Genomic DNA, 21,463 nt, shown 5'->3' on the forward strand with positions numbered 1-21,463 from the left:
ATTATTATTCACTTAATTACGTCAAGTGCTACGCGGTTCTATGAAGTACCATGAAAAATAGAAAGCGACTATGAACGGAATTCGATATAGTATCGACTTTTGTTCTTCCACACACTTTTTAGGAAATACACCGTTTTATTTGATGACAAATAAAGCTGGACACTAAAGTACATAACTGTTTGATAAATACATGATGACGTCATCAACTCTGTCACAATTTCATTTCATATCTGACTAGTAAAAACATTTAATTAACACACAAGATGACACCATCTCTATTACTGTACTATACTTGTCTCGCATATCTGTTTGGTAATGACATGATGACGTTATTATCTATTTCACAATATCACTACTAGTGGAACATAACTGTTTGCTTAAGATATGTTGACGTCCATTCATTTCCGTCACAATGTTACTAGAACACAACTGTTTTGTAATGACATGATGACGTCATCATCTCTATTACAATATCACTTCTATTAGGAAATGAGTCACTGATAAAAAATATAATGGCGCCACTTTTATTTTCAAAATGTCACTAGTTTGGTAAAGACATGTAGACGTGCACTCACTTTTGCCACAATAGCACTTTCATGTATGTCTAGTAAAATGGTTAACAGACAAGATGACACCATCTCTATATTCTATACAATTCCCGTTTATCTGTTTGATATTTGTTCAACACACACGATGAAATGAATTTATGAAATGTATTTATGAGTTTTTTAAATGGCGTTCAATATCACAACGTGGTTTCTGATGAATGCGTGAATACATCGTCAGCACCACTTGTTAATCTTAATCAGTTTTCATTGTTTTATTTATCAAAAAGTAAATCACCGACTGGTAGCTTATAGATAGAAATATTTTCCTACGCAGCAGTTGTTCTCGGACTATATAGTGAGGGCGGCGGGACGACGGTGTTACTTCAATAATTTGTTGTCATAAGGGGCTGCTGACTCAAGGTAAGAGTCTTTTCTTTTATTATTCGATTATTATTAAAATTGATCATGCAAATGAAAGTTTTCAACATAACTATGTTAGAGAATATTGTAATAAGTGGACATTTATCACTTAGTTACTTGGTACTACTCCAAAGTCAAATTCAATATATGAGATTTGTTTGTTTCAATTGAAGACTTATTTGTATGAGTAGATCTACTCAATGAAAATACAAATTATTTTGAAATTTCACCTTTACCGAGTTCATTTTTTTTCAACAATGTTACATTCGTTTATAAATTTCTGTGTGTTTTGCTGACATATAATCAGGTATGTTTTTAACAAACAGTTACTGTTCAAAATTGCTAATACTTTAAAACTGTTTTTATAAACTGTTAAACAAATATATCTCTTCTTCAACATTAAGCATTTTATTGCTAGACATCTAAAATTAAAATTTATTCTGAAATAGATCTAACAAGTGTATTTAGAATTCTTTCAGATAGATTTATAACAAACATCACAGTTATAAAATACATATATCTATATTTATATATTTTTCATTTAAAAAAGTAAAGGAATTTTTTAAAAGTTATGAAAGAAAATGATACCTGGTCCGATTTTTGTATTGGGTTTTCTGCCCCATGCAGATCAGAAAAAAGTCACGTGGTGTAGGCACCATGATACATAAATGACAATTTAAAGTGGGAGAAAAAAAGATGTGAACATATTATACAAACAATTTAAGTTTTTTATATTATAATTATAACAAATATATACACATAGTGCTTTTGCATTATATGATATATATATATACTTTATTCAGAAATAAGACATGATATGTCCATCATCTTACATAGCTAAATATATTAATACACAAAAGATTGTAATATCTAAATTTCACAATAAAATATCATCACAATGGCAGTCAAACAGTATATAAACAGTAAATAACAATCGTATCTAATCTGCAATCACCTGGAAAAAATATAAATCTTTTTATATACTTCAATTGTTAATTGTACTTTTACAGATATATAAGTATAATAAAGTCACACACAAATTAAAGATGCAAGTCTTGCATGCGCTTATTTGCATGGTGCTGTTGCTAGGCAACACCTTCGCCGCATGCCCTCATAAACAGGCTGATCTGAAGAAATGGTCAGATGCTGCTACCTGGGGAACAGCTGGGAAGGTAAGGTCTGGATTTGTTTATATCTTTGGCTTGCATTTTTACTCAAATTTTAACAAATATTGGTTATATCCCGGCGGCAGATCCATCAAAACGAGTTTCTTTGATAACTTCCCAGTAATTACCAATTTTTCCACAAGTGAACATTAGACTCAATGTGCGAGAATTTCTTTGTGAAGAAAATATGATATATTAAAGGCACGCATTGTTATTTCAATATTTCATGATTTTTTTACAATAAAAGGGACTCGACTCTGTTTTTTTAAACGTTGCGGATGTGAAAATATTTTGAGTTTTATCTGATACTATTTGTTGATTGTCTATCCCATTAATCGTGTGCAAAATTTCAGATCATTCTCTCATTCCGTTTTCTCTCTTTCATAGAATAACTGGTTCTTTGCAAATTGACATAAAAAATGATTTAAGGGAGACGCAGGCAAAATTGTTATTTTTTCGATTTGAATTTATATGTCCTTGAAATGAATACATTAAGCTAATTTAATATTTTTGTCATTCATTTGCCTAAGCATCCCTTAAACGTGCCAAGAATCGCACTTTATATCGATTATCTATTTAATTTTGAATATATTTCTGTAATTTCTTTTTAATATTTTCCCGTTCTAAGTGCCCACGTAATACGGACACTATTGAGCAAAAGGCGTTTAATATTTCGTTTTCCTATGTCTTTAAACTGTAAACTGCAATGAGTGCGATTTCAAAAGGCATGGCGAAGAAGAATGATACGATGTTTAAAAAACTTTGAAATACATGTTCTGTACAAATAAACATTTTTCAAAAATTTAAGAATTATTCCTTCTTTTTTTCAGCCGACGGAAGGAAAAAATGTTGTCATAAATGATAAAATATTAATGGATGAAAGTCCGCCATCTTTGTACAACGTCACAATAAATGCCGGTGCATTGTTGACATTTAATCCTGACGTCACAATAGATTTCCGTGCCGGGAACATATTTGTAGATGGAACATTTGAAATCGGAAGTAGCGATTGTCCATATAACGGCTCACTTACCATCACGCTTACAGGTATCGTACATTTTTCTGTCTTTAACTAAGAATATAAATGTCCTTAAAGTTATCACAATTATTTGATACTATATAGAGAACTGTTGAATCATGAATGACATCACTTATATGCTAATTCAATGCTTTATTACATATTTATTAATGAAATATTGAGAAATATTAAATCTAATGAAATAAAATGCATATTTTTATTATCCTTATTTTTACTGTAAAATTTACTTTTTACTGCAGTGAAGCATATTTTCTATATTTTCACCGGTGTTTTGCCGGACTACTTTCTTCTAAATTTAGTCAGTACACAAAATTTAAGGGGAAGTCACTCAAATTGTATTGTCTAAAAAGAGAAAAATGTATTTAATAAACAGAAAATACAAGTGTCTTTTCTATCAATACAGGATTTATCTTCATCTTGTGGTATGAAGATTATCATCATTCACTCGTGACCACCACCACCAGTCATGAAATATTTATTTACATATACCACTCTATGAAAATAAATTCTATTTTTATAGAAAAACTTAAACATCCTCTATCATACCCTAAAAAATGTATATGTCTTATATAATATCACCAATTTGAAACTATGACTATGATCTAAACCTATACTTGATAGGAACCCGACAAGAACATGAAGGAGAAGCGGCGCCCAAGGGCATCATAGTGAATTCAGGAGCTACCTTTAACATTTATGGCGAGCCTCGGTTGGCTTGGACCAAACTTACCAATCATATTCGACCCCCGACAACAAAAGCAGATGGCATTTTATTCGAACATAAGGTAATTAATTAAGGAAATAATTTCTGACTTCTAGTTCTGGGCTTGATATATTCTTTGTTTGATGAAGTTTATCCACTGATCTTCGTTTTCTTATTCAGTTGAAAAACTGGTTAAAACTAGTTATTTATCGCTATGCAACTGCCCGTTAGACTTTAAAGACCCATTATGCCTCAGAGTTACTATCATTTTTAATTCTCAAAAACTGTTCATTTTTGGTATCTTGTTACAGTTTCCTGTAAAATACTCATTTGCTATGTATTGAACTGTACATCTTCAGTTTTGTTGGCAATTGGTACAATTATAGTGAATAAGTATTTTTGGAAGTGAAATACTACTTTGTTTATATTTTTTACCATTACGACACATAGCTGGTGTTAAAAAGGTTAAAACTTAATTATAGCTTTGAATTTTATTGAATTAAATCAAAAAGCTACAATATGCTGATTTACAGGAATTACATGTATATCTAGTAATTTTGAACTACTTTAGTATAAACAAAATCTTCAATGAGACCACACACTCGATCTGTTAAATACTGGATGCAGTTACGAAAGAGAAAACTAAAATAACTATAAATAATTGTATTGATCAATATCAAGATAAAACTAAAATGTCATTTTTTTTATATTTAATCAATGCATGTAAATGCAAGTCAGTCATTAAATGCCTACAGAGATTTCTGTAATTGGGTGAATAGGACAGTTCCCTAAATACCTCGTATATATTAGTCGAGCTCAAAAGAAAATAAGTTCAGATTTTTGTAGATAGGCGTATTCAAACGCTTGAAAGTCTTGCTTTTTTCATAACATTTAAATATTTTTTTAAAAAAAATTTAGTTACTAGAAAAGTTGTTGATCTATTGATATTGTGAATATATATGATTATTTGTATAGCTCGAACCAAGTTACCAGGTTGAAGGAATCGGTGTGTTTGCCTATACATTTACGATTAACGGAACTGACGTCACGGTGAAGACATCTGGGCTTTACTCTATGAAAAAACAGGCTACGGAACTGGCAGCACAAATAAACGGTAAGTAAACCAATGAAAAAGTATTGCATCCACCATTTTCTCGTGCAGACTCTGTATATTCTATCACGTCCGCACATTTCCGAGATTTGTTTATCTGAACAAGAGCAACACATTAAAAACAATAAACTGTCACTCAATACACTGTTTTTTATAACTTCTATTTTGAGCTTGCTTAGGCGTTGTCACCTACTTCTGTCCGTCGCCCGTGCATCCATTTCTTTATTTAGTTAAAACTATATCTAATAAATCGCTCAGCAATATTTTTTTTATTTATATAAAATCAAATGTCTCTTAGTGATTCAGTGCTAAAGTGCGTGGTAAATAGCTATTGATATATAAATTTGACATTCATTTTGGCAGGTATTAGGCTTACTAGCAGTCGCATCTTCTCGGCCTTTTTACGTCAAACTCTGGATAAATTAGCGAAATTTGGTTTACTAATATTGGATGATGATCGGTGTGATATAAATCTCGTTATTACTATAATATCAGATCTTATAACTTTATATGATATTTTATGTAAGTTATGTCTTCACAGCTGTTGCTGATGGCGAGGTTTTAATGCTGGCCTCTCAGGAAAAAGTATCCTACAAGGATCCAAGCAAGCAAGACTTTTCGGCGCTTGAAGCTTTAGAGACATTAGCTGGAATGTCTGGAAATTGTCTCCTGCGAAGCATTCCACAAGATGGCGCCACCTACGCATTCATTTATAAAAAAGGTAAATATCAGCACTCACTTATTTATAATTTTCAAATAATTTAACTTTGTGAATGCAAACAAGCTGTCATAACATATTGTAATTTCTAAGTACATGTAGTTTGTTTTGTATTTAGGAACACCAAGCAGTCTCAAGGAAGTAACCAATCCCCTTGGTACTACGACATCAGTTAGGTATAAAGACGTTGACGGTCTGTTTTTCACTGCTGAGTCTATAGGGGAACGAGCATTTTATAAACAGACAGTTAATTTCCAAGTTGCCAATATAATTGCGATGAACCCAAAGGTTGACTTACTGGAAGACTGTACAACATGGCGTGAAGGTTTGTACAATCTGATTAAAATTACCTCCTAAATAATGCTACGCTTTAAACATAAGAAGGTCTGAACTGAAGTCAGATTGAAATTTGCTCACAGTGTTACTATATATCTTGCATTTAAACCGTAGAAATGTTATTACTTTTCAAATTAAAACTGTTCGATGGAAAGAAGTTTGTTGTGATTTTTTAAGTGTGCGCGTGCGCGCGCGCGCGCGCGCGCGTGTGTGTTCTTAGCGTAATATTCGCCCTTTTTGGCACTGACAGTAAGGACCCCCCGGACATGTCACTAATCATGTCCTTATTTTTTTTAAAGTTTTGCAGTCAATATTTTCAAGGGGAGTAAGACACACATGATAAGGAATTAAATAAAATGTTTGACAAATGATGAAAATGTATTGCATATATAGATATCTATATATAGAAATAATAAGAAATAAAATCAATTGAAAAAATACAAGTGGTTTGTCCAGTATACACAGAGCCATAATCAATGAAGAAATATTCATTATTGTGGAAAACAAGCAACTAGTGTTCATGGAAAGCTATTTGAACATGACTCTTGTTTTTCTTGTGACTATGCTAGGTGACAAGATAGCATTTGCATCCACGGATTATGACCCTGAACAATCAGAGGAGAGGACCATAGTACATTGTCGGGATTGTACCGTCAATCAAATCAGAATCAGTGGTAATTATGTATAATTATATACTAACCTTTTGATGTTATAAAGCTACATTTATCATTTTACGCCACGCTCCTTATCGTATAAAGATAAAATAAGCGTCCATATATGCCTTGGAATAAAGATCTGTTTGAGTCCACCGCTCAATAAAGAATATAACTGTGAAACTTAAACGTAACTATACGATATATGGGTCTATGGAATACTGGAATCAGACAAAGAAAGAAAATACGGGAATGAGCAGGCAACCGGGCATAATTTCATATAACAAAATTGTTTTTGTATGTAAGATTTAGAGGTTCAGTTTAAACTTTAAAGTTGCGATGAAAATAAAAGTAATGTTCTACCCTCATGTAAGAAAATTTCACCTTGAATGAAAAAACGATTTATATAAACTTAAAAACAATATATTAACATATGCCACTGATAATTTATTTGGTCGAAATTAAATGTTAAGTAATAAACATACTATCTCCTATAGAATATAGGATAATATTAGTATAATATCTCATCTATTATTTGATTTAAGTTTCATAAAAACGATAAAAAGCAGATAGCTTTTATTAACAGCTGGTCTATATTACTACAATAAATCTTATAGAATAACTATGATATTTTCTTAAAATACGTCTTTCTTCTAAATTTCTATTGTAGTCCTTAACAATAAATCAAATCTTACTAAACTGTTTTTTGTTTGTTTCAAGAACCTCTTAAATTTTGGCATTATGGTCAGATCTATAAAAATCTGGACATGAGAGGAGAAGTTGCATTGTTGAGCCGTAAAATTGTGATACGCGGAGAGGTGCAGTCCACATGTCCGACATATAACGGAAATTGTGACAAAGAGGCTGTCCGAAACATGGATACGTTTGGAGGTCACATCCTGGTGATGACCATTTAAATTGTTTCTTTATGTTTATCAGCGCTTCTTAAAAGCTGAATAGCAAATACAACAACAACAACAACGATGTGATAATAATGAAATAATAAAAAAATATTCCAATCATAAAAAATTCAGATTATTAAAATGATATACCCATTGCCTCCCTTGAACAAAAAATAAAAATAAAATTTGTATGCTGATTTTAATAAAACTTCAAATTTTGCACTTAGTATGTGGATGACTACAGCTGAAACTGAGTTATTCCCCTTTCTTATTTTTTATGTTAAATGATGTGAGACCCTTTATTTCATTTTAATGCAGCAAATTTGTGGTGTATCTCAATAAAATCTGCATTAAAATAAAAGTGAAGTTTCCCATCATCTTTTTACTCTCAAATGAAAATATGATTTCTTGCTTTTCAGTTATTGAAGGGATTTCTATCGGCTAAGATCGAAAACATCGAACTGTATAATATGGGACAACAAATGAATCTAGGACGTTACCCAATTCATTTCCACTTGTGTCTGGGGGATGCAAGGGGCTCATATGTTAAAGGCTGCAGTATCCACAACACGTTTGCTAGATGTGTTACAATACATGCCACGCACGAAATCTTGGTATTGTCTCAATAATTGTTTTTTCATATACAGTCAAACCTGTAAATAAAGGCCACATAAAGGATAGATGAAATATGACCTTTCGTCACAGGGTGATTGTTATTCAGTTGTGGTCTTTAACACAGGTTTTGACAGTAATTATTTTATTTAGGCTAATAATGACATTTAATGTCATATGAAAATCACATTCATAGAATACATTTTATGTATTTCTCGTAGAAGATAAACAAAGAACAAACATGTGTTGTCTGATAGGCCTAATAGTCTGTTATTTCTGTCAACGTGTACAGTATTATTATACTGGTTAATAATTACATGTATACATAAAAAGAACATTGGTTATCTCCAATCTTTTGTGCCTGCTTTTAACCATATACACTACTCATTTTGCGTGGCAAACAAGGCAAAAAGCAATGACAACAACAGCAGCAGCAATATTTGTCATCGATTGATGTTTTCATCTTTTCGCATTTCCGTTCATCCGGACGAATGTTTCTAGAGAACACAAATCAGCTTTCGCCTGACCTATACATTTCTCAACCATATCAATCCTCTCTCATTTTTCTTTCATAGCAATTCCTATACACATATACACGTATATAAATCTATTTAACCATGACTTAGATATAATTAGTGTTGTTATATATCCTAGGTACAAGACAACGTATGTTATGATCACCTGGGACATGGGTTCTTCCTGGAGGATGGTGCTGAGTTCAACAATACATTCGACGGTAATCTTGTGTTCAATACCAGGAAGGGAACTGGTGATCTTGAACCTAGCGATGTGTAAGTAAACATGAGACACTAGTAATGAAAACAAGTTTTATAACTAAGAAACTTCTGGAAGAAAGATTGTATTATGATACAGCAGACAAATGAAATTTTAAGATACGGATGGTTTAAATATTCTAATACTTATGTCATAACAAGAATATGAATAAACATGTATATGGAATTTTATTAAAGTCATGTACATGCACACGGGGGAGGAAGTGTTGCACGAGGAATGGAGTTTTTATGATAACTTGTCAAGGTTTTCCGACGAACTCCCTGACAGTTATCACAAGAACTCCTTGACAAGTTATCATAAGAACTTCATCCCTCGTGTAACATTTCCTCACATGTGATGCAAGTTACTCAACAAGTTAATATTTTATATACATGTATATATTTAAGAGAGCCCGCCGGCATGTGGATAACGAATCCTCACACGTATGTTCGGAATAACGTAGCCGCTGGCGGAGAAGGTTTCGGTATCTGGGTGCTGTTCCCGCTCGAACCCTTACCGCCATCAAGACAGTACAACCTAATGTCACCGTATGAAGCCAGAAAAACGAACCTACTTGAGTATACCAACAACGTGGCTCACTCTAATCTTGTGGTGTGTTTAAATACATTATACTTTATGTTTAACTAAGAAAATGACGAGAATATCATTGATTGAATGATTGATAATATGATTGATAATATGATAGAGGAAATGATTGATAAAATAATTGTGAAAAATGATTTATAAAATAATTGTGAAAATAAATGAGAAAATGATTGAGGAAATGAGGAAATTATTATTAAAATGAATGATAATATTATTTAGAAAATGATTGAGGAAATGAGGAAATGATTGAGAAAATGTTAAAGAAAATGATTGACATCATGATTGAAGAAATACTAAATTAAATAATTGTGAAAAGGATTGAGAAAATAATTAAGAAAAATGATTGATTAAATGATTGACAAAATGGTTAAAGAAATGCTTTATTAAAGCTTTAGGAAATAATTGATAAAATAAAAAATATTCCAGTTCGAGCTTGGTTTATATGTATAATTTGTAAAATGCAGGTGATTATATAGAATGATGCTATCATTTGTCAAAATATTCACATTTATTTTTCACATTGTTCAGATGGGCATGAAAATCGGTGGAAGAATTGAGGAAGACCGCACCACATATTGTTGTAATAACTGGAAACCATTGGAAAATCCAAAAGATAATGGTTCCAAGCCAATCGATGTATACTTTGAACGTATTTCAGGTACTTACATGCATACCATTTTTTTTACAATTGTTTAGTATTTCTGTGCCCATGTATAACAACCATGTCTTAACTCACAATGTCTGATTTGAAATATACCATACATCTAATGCAACATTTATTGGACGTCTTTTAATTCTTTGAATATATAACATGGTAAACATGCAGTTTTTTTCCAGTATTACTAAATTATATTTTTTAGTTATAAAGATTTCGACAGTTCTATGGTCCCAGTAAAAGATGTATATTTCAGATAGCCGTTTATATACAGCCATATAACATGTCAAAAATCTTTATAACGAAATAATAAATATTGCAAACTTTCTTTCTGTATATACACGTTACGATCATCCAATGAAAAACGACGTCACACACGTGTATTGTTATAATGTTACAGTATTAATTTTGAAAAGAATAGTTCTTGAAAAAATATAAGAATACCATTTTTCACGACAGGATACAAGAATAGCAGATTTAACCTTTGGTTTGAGGGCAGTTTGCTCCAAGTGTCGAAAATTTCGTAAGTACAAACCAATACGGGGTAAATGTAACATGTAATTAACTTTGTTTGCATGTAGATAGTTAAGGTAGTTACCAGCATCAGGTATCAATGAATTGAATGAAAAATATCTTAAAAACTTGTAAATTTGTAACATAAAGTTGTATTTATCTAAAGTAAAACCTGAGTTTCGTTAATAAAATACTGTAGTACCGTCTGATAAGGCAGCGATGCCATTTCATTCGAAACGGCATATAGTCTCCAAGTAAAAGAATATGTGTGACCTTAACAACGAGCGGAACTAAGGGGCCGGGGGACCCTAAATGAACAATTTTGTATTTAATTGTGACCAGAAACACAATTCCAAATCTGCAAAATATGTTTCACAGGCAGATAACCAGTTGCACGGCATTATTCAAGAATATATGATATACATTGAAGAAAATAATAGATTGCATGCATTGCTTCTAAAAATAATGACTGAACAATTTATATTTACCCCAACCAGCAAAAATCACACCTAAAATATACCAATATGGACAGTCTTTATGAAGGTGCAACATACAAAATGTAGTCCATAATGCGCCCGATTCCTTTAAAAAATGTCACTAACACACAGTGTAATCAATGGCATTTTCAAAAATGACCAATAAAGTGTCTGTCATACGTTAAGATCTTTTCATAAAATTTATCAAAAATTTCTTTCTTGTTTGGCGCCAACTGTCAGATCTTGAGTTTTAACTTTTTCACCTTCATTTACATACAAAGCTTTTAACATGTTTAGTTTCGGGTAAAAAACCAAAAATACTGCCCATTTCCTACACATAAACAAGAAAGAATTACAGTGACAGAGAAATATAAAATGTTTCCAGTACCTTTAAAACACCATGGTTCGAGGTTATAAAGAAATTCTCCAAGCTCAAACTCAGATCTCAGTTATTTGATTGGTCAGAAACTCCTACAGAATGTACACTGACCAATGAAAATTCTGAGATTTGAGGCAGAACTCTAAAACAAGTTTTATAACCTCAAGGCCATGTCTGAGTTATTAAAAATTTGACCCGGGGCCTTCATTTGGATATATCCCCTGTCCCCTAAATAAATCGGACTTTGGAGAAGGAATCAGAGGGGATGAAATCTGATACAGTGTCTGGTCCAACTGTATGCATCTGCTGGATTACAAGGCTTTGTGTTGGTGACATAGGACTATCATCATCTTAACTGTCAGTTATATATAAAAAGAGATTAAACGTAAAACAATGTTCTTTATATAGCCTGATACGTACTAACGCATTGTTTTATACATGTAGTTTGATGTGTACCAACATACTTTTAATGGTTTATTAAACTTGTTTTAGGACTGCTGACAGTTTTAATGGTGTCATCATCTCAAAGTAAGCCTATTTTTATTTCTTTTGCATGTATTAGATTAACCTAATTTAATATAAATGCTTTTTAAACAGTACGATTATAAACAATACTATGTTCTGACGTCAGCATGGCATACTCGTTTCTGAATAATTCAAATGTTTTCAAGATATCTTTCGAATGTCATACGTTTTTCAGCCAATTTATCAAATTCTAAGACATGTCTATACATAATTGCTTTTTTTTAAAACGACAAAGATAAAAAAACCCCGGAAAATACCTCTGAAATGTACGAGAGTAATTTGTTACTTGAGGTTTTATACTTAACTGAAGATCAACATAATTGTAAGATGTTATACGTGTTTCTATTTAGCGAAAGGGTGACGGCATTTGCGGGAAGACTTCATCATTCCGTGATTATAGGAGAAAGCGACAATTACGGTGTTCCCGGAGTAAACTTCAATAGAAGCTTCCCACTAAATAAAAGAATGTTAGTATAAATCAGTGATGATACACATTCAGATTTATAAATTAAAAATAACAAGAGAACTGTTTTTGATTTAGAACCTTATTACAATCAGAACATCAGGCAATAGTATATCTTTACGAATATCTTATCATAAAGCATTTGACTAATTATACGTGTGAAGTTTGATTTTAAAACTACATGTATTAAAACCGTTAATTTGCAACATACACGCATTTGACTCTTGTGTCACTGGATAATTAATGAATCTTAATGAAAGATATTTGTAAAAATGGCTCCCGTTTATTATAAACATTAACATATATTTATGATTATATACGTCTGCCTAATTCTCACTACGTCATTTAAAATAGGTTGAGAACTTAATATTTGGTTTGGAAAGTAAGCCCCTTTGTTACATTTGGTCATGCCAGCGCTTTCAACTTATGTAATGTCGTTGCTTTTAGGCAGGAAACTGGCGATATGTGCCGAACGTTCATGAAAAATAAATAAATTACCCTTTCAGAACTGATCCACATTCTGGACTGGTAATGTGGAGAGGACCATGTAGATATGATAACCTCTACTTTGACAGCTACCCACCAAATGATTATTATGATATTGCAGCTATAATGAAGAGGAGGGGAGAACGCTACTATTTCTCAGTGACAAATAATTTCAAAGACATACAATTTGCCTTTGATGACAAGGTAAAGTTAGTCAAGTTGCAAAAAACAGTTTGAATTAGTGAAAATTTATCGTAATTTTAGACACTTGATAAAACAATTAAAATAGTAAATATGCTACACATAGCCAATGAATTCCTTTGAGTTTCTTACAATGTTATCAAAAAAAGTACGATTTCTTTTGCATTTTTATAAATAATAACTGCCCTTTGGACAGTAGTAAACTTTATTACCCCTATATGTTGTAAGAATTAATGAATATATGCATTTTCTACATTTTTAAGAAATTTGAATATTCATTGTATAATATTTAAATCATTTGCAAAACGTGCTTTTCGCTAATTTATTTGACGAACTGTACCAAAAAAGCATTCGAAATCAATCAACTATCAATTTACAACCACAGCCTAATGGTGCCGCTTACGCCATGTCCGGAAACAAGACGGATATAGGATGGGAGAAACAAAAAGATGGAGAACTAGTAATGGGTTTTACATGGTATAAAAAAACGGGAAATGTAACGGAAAAATTGTATGTAGTCAAGCCAGACGTACGTGTTGTCCCGAACTGGAGATGATTGCAAGCTCAGACCAAATTGGAGATTGGCCTTATGCAAGACCAAATATGGAAATGTAAGATTGTAGTTAGAGTTTTCGGAATTTATAGTTACCTTAACTTGTGTCAAAATGGTTATGAAGAAAAATGTAACTATTAGGCAGATCTATTAAACATTTACATCTGCAGTGTTTAAGTCACAAATGAAAACTTTAAATGTCGTCAGCTTTTTCTCAATTTGAGTTATTATGCCACCATCTCAAGATAATCTCTTGAGATATTATTTTGTTTAAATTTTACTTCAAGTTCCGAATAAACGGAAATTTCTTCAATCTGGGATCACGTGGTATATATGTCCTCGACAAATACCCTGTCGGACAACAGGAGTATATTATGGAGAAGGCAGGGGGGCCTCAAATTGTTATTGATGGGACTCGGTCTTACACATTCCATACAGTAGGAGAAGTTCCGAATTGGATGAAAATGACAGCAGAAGGACTTGAAGTGTAAGAATTTGTCCGTCATAATTACAAAACATTAAATAGTACACTTGAATCTTTTTTTTCTGTTTAACTGATTATATGTATTAAACACGCCGCAATGAAATTAAACTGTGATTGTCATTCACATAATAGGACTTTTTTTTCTATAAAGGTTTGTATATGGTTTATTTTAAGAGTTGCTTGTAATACAACAAGCTAAAAAAAACAAAACAAAATTAAAAAAACCCAGAAAAGTCAATAACGGTGGACGATATGAGTAATTATTGTTAATATATTACTTAAGGGGTGACAAAGTCCGAATAGGTATGTGTGTACCTAAAGGAGCAACTTGGGCATTAAGATCCATGTACCCTCTGAAATTAAAAACAGTGGCCGATTTCATAAAAGTAGATTCACTCGCTCAACTTGACAAAGACGAACCTGGCAAGAACGGAAAGAAGTATTACTTCGACAATGCCACAAGGTATAGATCTACGTTTTATTATGTTTATTTTATAATTTGGTTTCATTTCACGAATGGTTCAGAATACATGCCTCATATTATGTGCAGCATTTTCTTATTTCACATATAGAAGCTATCCAGCAGGGACATTTTCCTTCTTTGGCATACACTCGCTTTTTGAGTAGGATACATTATGTATCTAGACTTGTCGGCAAGCTGTATGATGAAAGTTGCCAAAATATTAAACTTTTACAAATCTGGAAACAAAGTGATCCCCCGGAAGCATTAATCACAACAAAATTACATAAGAATTGCAGACTCGGTTTGATTGAGTCTGTACATGAGGGATAATGAATAAGTGCAACATCCCTCACGCCCCCCTAGCACCGACTTGAGCGGTACTAATTTCTCAACACTTAATAGTGCTGGCATCAATGATCCCGAAGGACCAGAAAAATATAACAACACTGAAGTACAGGGTAACTGTTTACAGCTGCCACACAGCACTTGACACCTGCTGTTGTGAAGTATAAAAATCTATATAAAAAGCCGGTGCGTATTTCGTATTTCGGCAAGAATATCAATTTATAGAGTTTGGGTGTCACGCTAAGACAAAGGCGTGATCACCAGTTGATATCCAAATGTTATCCAACTTATCACAATAACAAGATATTTGTCGTCATAGTTAGTCACAATTATATCATGCCTGAATCAAGGAGTCAAGATTACCCGTTTTGGCCCGGTCTTAGGAACTTCAAAAGAAAAACACATTTAGCATGAAGCATTGTATGCGGACCTCCTCTAACGTTATGTGACTCGTTTTATCACTATATTATTATTGACAAAAAGGTCCCAGTGCACAGTGTGACTCATTGACCTACTTTTGCATCAATGATGTTCTATGTTTTTACGGCAGTGGATTGCAAATAATCTAGGGCACTAATGGTCATTTATTTGCTTTTTGTGGAGATGGGAACTCAGATCCCAAAAAATTACCAAGCATATTACTGAGCTTATCAATAACTTCGAAAAGTTGTTCTTGAACAAAATGTTCGTTGACTGTAAAAAGACTTCAATGAAGAAAGAAGTAACTTACATACTACATGAATAAAATAAGTATGATTATCACTAAAATCTAAAAACTGCTTAACTTATTATAGTAACATTAATGTTATTTTCCCGCTCCTAAATAAAACCAGCATTTAATTTCTTTGTCAGTTCAAATGTATTTGGAAAATGAAATTGTATCAACACGCAATGTATGTACATATTTATTTTGCACAAACCAGCATGGTTTACTACAAATTCTATGGGGCTACAAACCGATCAGAAAATGATAACCAGGTATGTGGTGGTGGTAAATGTCCGATGATAGAGCTCACCTTGGCTGGTAATCTTTCTGCAAACAATGGCGATTGTAGGTCTACCCTTTACAGCGCAGAGCAGATGGCCCTGGTCCCGGTGAGTTCAACTAATTCATAAAGGAAACAAAACAATAAGCAGTTGATTATTTCGCACAAATAATCAACAGTGTATATCAGATAAGCATTGTACGTATTTCCAGTCTTGGTCAGCCGATAAGTTTGAGAAGTTTGTAATCAGATTACGTTACATTTTGTCAATCGAGAGGCTGATGTATTTATTGAAGTTAAAATATTCTTCGTCAATTACTTTGAACTAGTGTCTTGTTTAGCTCATATGTATATACATGTACTTTTCATTTAGTTTTTATCAGCAGTCTCAATGTCACGCAAATTTATCAAGTAAAGTAAAGAGAATGAAAGTTCAAAAGTTGACTTTCCTTCAAAAGTCTTCGTTTAGTCTTTTTAAAGCATTGTAAGAACACAAGTTAAATGATTGTATAACTAACTACTATCCTTTTATTTACCAAAAGCCTGAGTTACCAGTATCGACTGAAACGTTTATGGCAAATGCTGGACCAGAACCTCCTGCGGTTTGTAAACTTATCATTTTGTTTTATAATCAATTAATTAATGTTTTATCAATTAATTGATTGTCTCAGCTGAAATAGAAGCAGGATAATTAATCTTGATAATCTGGATAAAGTTTTTTATGTCAAAATTGTCCAAACATGTTCAAACATTGTCCTTAACATTGTTCAAATATTGTTTGTGACATTATCCAAACATAGTTCATAACATTGTCATTACATTGTCCTTAACACAATCCAAACATTGTCCACACATTGTCCTCGACATTATCAAAATATAGTGCTAAACATTGTCCAATCATTGTCCTTAACACTGTCCAAACATTGTTCTAACATTTTCCAAACAGTGTCCTTTCCATTATCCAAACACTGTCCTTAACATTGTTCAAACATTGTCCATAACCTTCTTGTTCAAACATTGTCCTTAACATTGTTCAAACATTGTCCTTAACATTGTCCAAACAAAGTTCTAAACATTGCTCAGTCATTGTCCTTAACACTGTCCAAACATTGTCCAAATATTGTCCTCAACATTGTCCAAACATTTTTCTTGACTTTGTGCAAACATTGTCGTTTACACTGTCTAAACATTGTCGTTTACACTGTCTAAACATTGTCATTAACACTGTCCAAACATTGTCCTTATCATTGTCCTTGACTTTGTCCAAACATTGTCGTTTACACTGTCCAAACATTGTCGTTTACACTGTCTAAACATTGTCATTAACATTGTCCAAACATTGTCCTTAAAATTGTCCAAATATTGTCCTGAACATTGTCTTTTAAGCTTAGTTTAATTTCGGTGTGGTGGTACGAAGATTGGGTTTCTTGCGGAATTGCTATTGTAAGTTAAGGAGTTGTGCCGGGAATCATTTGAAGAATTTGATAATCATAGAGAATATGTAAGCAATGTGGATATTCTTTAGGTAACAACCTTACAACAATTATGATTAATAGAAATATACTCCGTTTTATATTTTTAGCCAATACAAAGTCTTTGTTAATTTTGATCTATATTTTACTGGCTGTATATTCATTAATGTAAAATAAAATCATTGGCGCATTTTGTTGTATTGGAAATTATGCATATGTGAGTACACACTGGTCTTGAAAATATTTACAGGATTTCGGTCACGGATCTTCACGACCTTTTACTAGTCGATCACCAGTAAATGGTAGAAACGGCCAATGGTCAGAGTGGTCATCTTGTTCGGTAACTTGCGGAAGTACGTTTTTTCCCATCCTACTTTCAGTTTCAATATAAGTATACAATAATGTTACCAGAGATTATGATAAATTTCATTTTGCTGTATACAAATGTTACAATTTTTTGAAATTTGTGTTCGCTTTAGATATATTTGATAAATGAGTTGTATACAGTCAAACATATTACATCAAACTTATCATGTCATTTTTTTAGATTGAATATGAATTTGTAGTGTATAGCTATTTTATGAAAGTAATAACTGAAATAAATATATTACAGATGGATATCAGTATAAAAGACGTGAATGCAACAACCCGATGCCGCAACATGGTGGAGGCCCTTGCGGCACACCCCATTATAAAGAGCGCAACTGTAAATTAGATGCATGCACATGAGGTTATTTTTTCTCAATATACTGATTTATTTTCCATAAGCTGAATATCAATGCTAAAACATTATTACTTAAGAAACAAGAAATATAATCGCATAATGATTGAATCCTGTTCGTGGCATCAAGGTTTTTGCACGTAACACATTAATAATTGTTGCAGGGTGTTTTGTCAAAAATAATGTTCGAGAAATGATGCGTACACAGTAGAAAAGATAAACATTCCATTACCTTGGTAGAACTAAAAATGATAATCCTAGATCCTATAGAGCCATGTTTGTATGTATATCCGTTCAGCATGACAAGGATTTAAATTATTCATCTTTTGTATTTTGATATTGAAAACCGTTAAACTTTGGATGGACTGTTAAAAATTTAAAGCTAGGTAATAATCCATTACACAAGTTCAGCAGTTTATGCTAAAGCAGCATATGTTCCATTGATTTTTATTATTGAATTCATTTTAAAGATTATTTAGACAGCAAAAGACATAGTGTTAAATTTAGATAGTTGGCCAACGTGATTTTTTCACTCAAAGCACTTTTGTTGAAAGCCTGCCCGAGTGTCATTTAAGTTCCAGAAATAAATAATGATCATCAAGACTGTAGATACAATGTTCTACTTGTCTGCCTCTAATTTTACCTTTTGTACTTATAGCTGCAGATATCTTGTATTAAACCTTCTCCTTTACTCCGGAACTGAGGCTACCAATTTTATAGCCCGCTTCTTTCTACGTAGACATCATTGAATGTGCAATCGTAGCCCCATTTTTACAAAACGGCATCTTTTTGTCGTAAAGACTCTTTTATTGTAGACAGTGACTATATAAACTAAAATGTATGACATTAATAAAGATCTGTTTTCAAAGATATGAAATGTAATCATGTTTTATGAAATTGTCTTTTTTCTTTCTTTCAGAAGGTAGAAAACATGGATACATGAGACCCAAGATTTTATGAAGTATTAAGTAAAATATAGCCACTGTAATAAACTTATAGCATATCATTCTGTGTTTCTTTCCTTAGCCCCTGTTTAGCTACCGAGTATCTATTTCTAACCCTGTTGGTATTAAAGAAATCATCTTTTTAATTGTGTCATCCTCAAAATGGCTAAAGCGTAGCAGGCCTCTTAGCAGAAGAAAAAGCAACAAGCAATGAAAAGATTACAATTTCATGACATGGTAAATAACTGCATTTAATCAATATTTTTCTTACTGTGATTGGTGAATTTCAAGCAAAGAAGAATTAAAGATAACCCACACTGAAATATTTCATAATTGTTGTTTTCATGAAAGATTTATCCCGCTTGGAATGAGTTATTCAATAAGCCATCTATTTTAAATTACTTTTATACAACTTGAACATTTAAAGATTAGTTATGCTTCAATTACAATACCTACGTCAATAATAGCTATTGGCTAAAACAAAAGAAAGTAGGTGTGATAAAATGCGAGTTAGATAAAAGAAGAAAATATACTAAACAAATGGTGTAGTGAAAGTTTCCCAACAAGTTCTGTGGATCCAAAAAAAATAGATGAACTGATATATCGTTATCAAAAAACAAGGGTTGTACTCCTGTCACTTACCTAATAAGTCTAATTCAGCTTCTTCCAAAGAGTTATGTAATACATACACAATATTTATGTTGCGTTTCCTGCATTCGTGCTAGCTTTACGTTTATTAAATACTGTACATAAAGTAAAATTTGTTAGGTACTACATTAGCAAAAATCGTATTACATAGTTTTGACCTTTTCATCTTTATGAATAAAGTAGCTTAACATGTTTGCTAGGAGAGGCAACATTCAAAGTTATCTTTGTCTCAACTTCATAATTTTATCCCGGAAGTCTGTTTCAAAACCCTACGATGATTATTCACCATTCCCACAAGTTCTCTTTTGTTCAAAGTTGCTCAGTTCTCCTCAAGGGAATCTGTATCTATCAAAATGAAAAGGACGACACAAGAGATTTAATAAAATCTTGCATGCCAAATGAAGACAGTTTAATTAGCTAAGACATGACACTGTAGACAAATATCTTCTTTTACCAGGGGCGATTGAAATGGGGACACTTATGGTACGCCTGAAGAGAACTTCACTAGAAACTTTCCAGTAGAAAAACATATAATATTATACTTACCTTAAATATATGCAGGATTTTACCTTTATGCTTGAAATACACATGTATTACATTTGGAAACAAATTCAGGATCTGTACGCATGTTGAAAGTGTTAACAATTCAGGATATGTACGCGTGTTGACAGAAACAGAAAATATGATTGCCATACTAGTGCACGCCCGGTAAACGATAGAGCTACCTCTTTCGGAGACCCTGTATGCGGTAAATCGCTCTATCGCTTCTTCCGAGCCAGTGTTTGTCGCTAAAATCAAGTGTCATAGGAATGGTTTCGGCGCAATTTCATATAGCTATCCGAGCCCCCGAGCGTTAAGAAATTTCGGGTTTGTAAACTCAATTCAACAACAGCTCTAAAGTTCTATCATGTTTGTATACCGATCTACCTTGAATTAAGGGTGTTACATCGAGTATAGGTACAAAACAACATTCTGAAATAAGTATATACCATTTAGTGAATATAAAGTAAAATAAACTAGAAACAATACATAACATTAATAATATCATATCTTAGATTCACATCTAGAACATAATCATTAACATGTCTAGTGGCCAATCAGTGCTTTAAACTTAGCTACAGTCCTTAAATATCATGTGCATAGCTACATTTAACATATATTGCACTTTAAACAATACACCATACATTACATATGTAACTTACCATCTGAGTGATGAGTGGAGTACATAAATCTTATAACTTATCACACCAGTGACTGTTGACTGCATGGTTAAATATTAATAGGGAATAAAAGATGAAAGGTGACTTGATAGATACATGTCATTCTGAAACTCATACTCATTTACAAAGTTCACAATCAATGGACACGATTAAAATAGAACAGAATCACAATAATGCAATTCTCCATATTTACAATAAAGCAGTCAGGACAAATACATACCAACTTAAGAAATTAATAACTTGACCACAAAACACTTATTTTCTTTTATCACATCTTCACAACAAAAAAGACACAATGACTTTTACCACCAAGAAATCACATGAAATAAAAATAACTTAAA

General features: G+C 32.4%; 2 protein-coding genes across 2 annotated transcripts in view; both read left to right on the forward strand.

Annotated features, from left to right (window-relative positions):
• The first annotated feature begins 846 nt into the window (after window positions 1-846).
• LOC132755476 (protein DDB_G0287365-like) overlaps window positions 847-21,463 on the forward strand; it is a 46,325-nt gene continuing 25,708 nt past the window's right edge. The window contains exons 1-8 of the mRNA XM_060746351.1: window positions 847-968; window positions 1,979-2,140; window positions 2,965-3,181; window positions 3,795-3,958; window positions 4,852-4,990; window positions 5,529-5,708; window positions 5,824-6,030; window positions 6,611-6,715. Coding sequence (XP_060602334.1) covers window positions 2,015-2,140; window positions 2,965-3,181; window positions 3,795-3,958; window positions 4,852-4,990; window positions 5,529-5,708; window positions 5,824-6,030; window positions 6,611-6,715 — 1,138 coding nt within the window. The 5' untranslated portion in view covers window positions 847-968; window positions 1,979-2,014. The remainder of the gene's footprint in view (window positions 969-1,978; window positions 2,141-2,964; window positions 3,182-3,794; window positions 3,959-4,851; window positions 4,991-5,528; window positions 5,709-5,823; window positions 6,031-6,610; window positions 6,716-21,463) is intronic.
• Window positions 13,753-19,316, forward strand: LOC132755478 (SCO-spondin-like). The gene is made up of 8 exons (XM_060746352.1): window positions 13,753-13,897; window positions 14,127-14,326; window positions 14,607-14,786; window positions 16,055-16,226; window positions 16,660-16,719; window positions 17,840-17,942; window positions 18,203-18,319; window positions 19,230-19,316. The coding sequence occupies exons 2-7, from the start codon at window positions 14,214-14,216 to the stop codon at window positions 18,316-18,318; spliced, it is 744 nt and encodes a 247-aa protein (XP_060602335.1). The 5' UTR covers window positions 13,753-13,897; window positions 14,127-14,213; the 3' UTR covers window position 18,319; window positions 19,230-19,316.

This window comes from Ruditapes philippinarum, unplaced genomic scaffold (assembly GCF_026571515.1).
Source record: "Ruditapes philippinarum isolate M1 unplaced genomic scaffold, ASM2657151v2 ctg219_1_1_1_1, whole genome shotgun sequence".
NCBI classification, from domain to species: domain Eukaryota; kingdom Metazoa; phylum Mollusca; class Bivalvia; order Venerida; family Veneridae; genus Ruditapes; species Ruditapes philippinarum.

Bases quoted from the DNA above. Each gene is read 5' to 3' on its own strand.
- LOC132755478 (XM_060746352.1), top strand. From the start codon at position 14,214: ATGGAGAAGGCAGGGGGGCCTCAAATTGTTATTGATGGGACTCGGTCT. The intron at 14,787-16,054 runs GTATAGATCTAC...TGCACAAACCAG, and splicing joins TACTTCGACAATGCCACAAG to CATGGTTTACTACAAATTCT. The intron at 17,943-18,202 runs GTACGTTTTTTC...AATATATTACAG, and splicing joins TTGTTCGGTAACTTGCGGAA to ATGGATATCAGTATAAAAGA.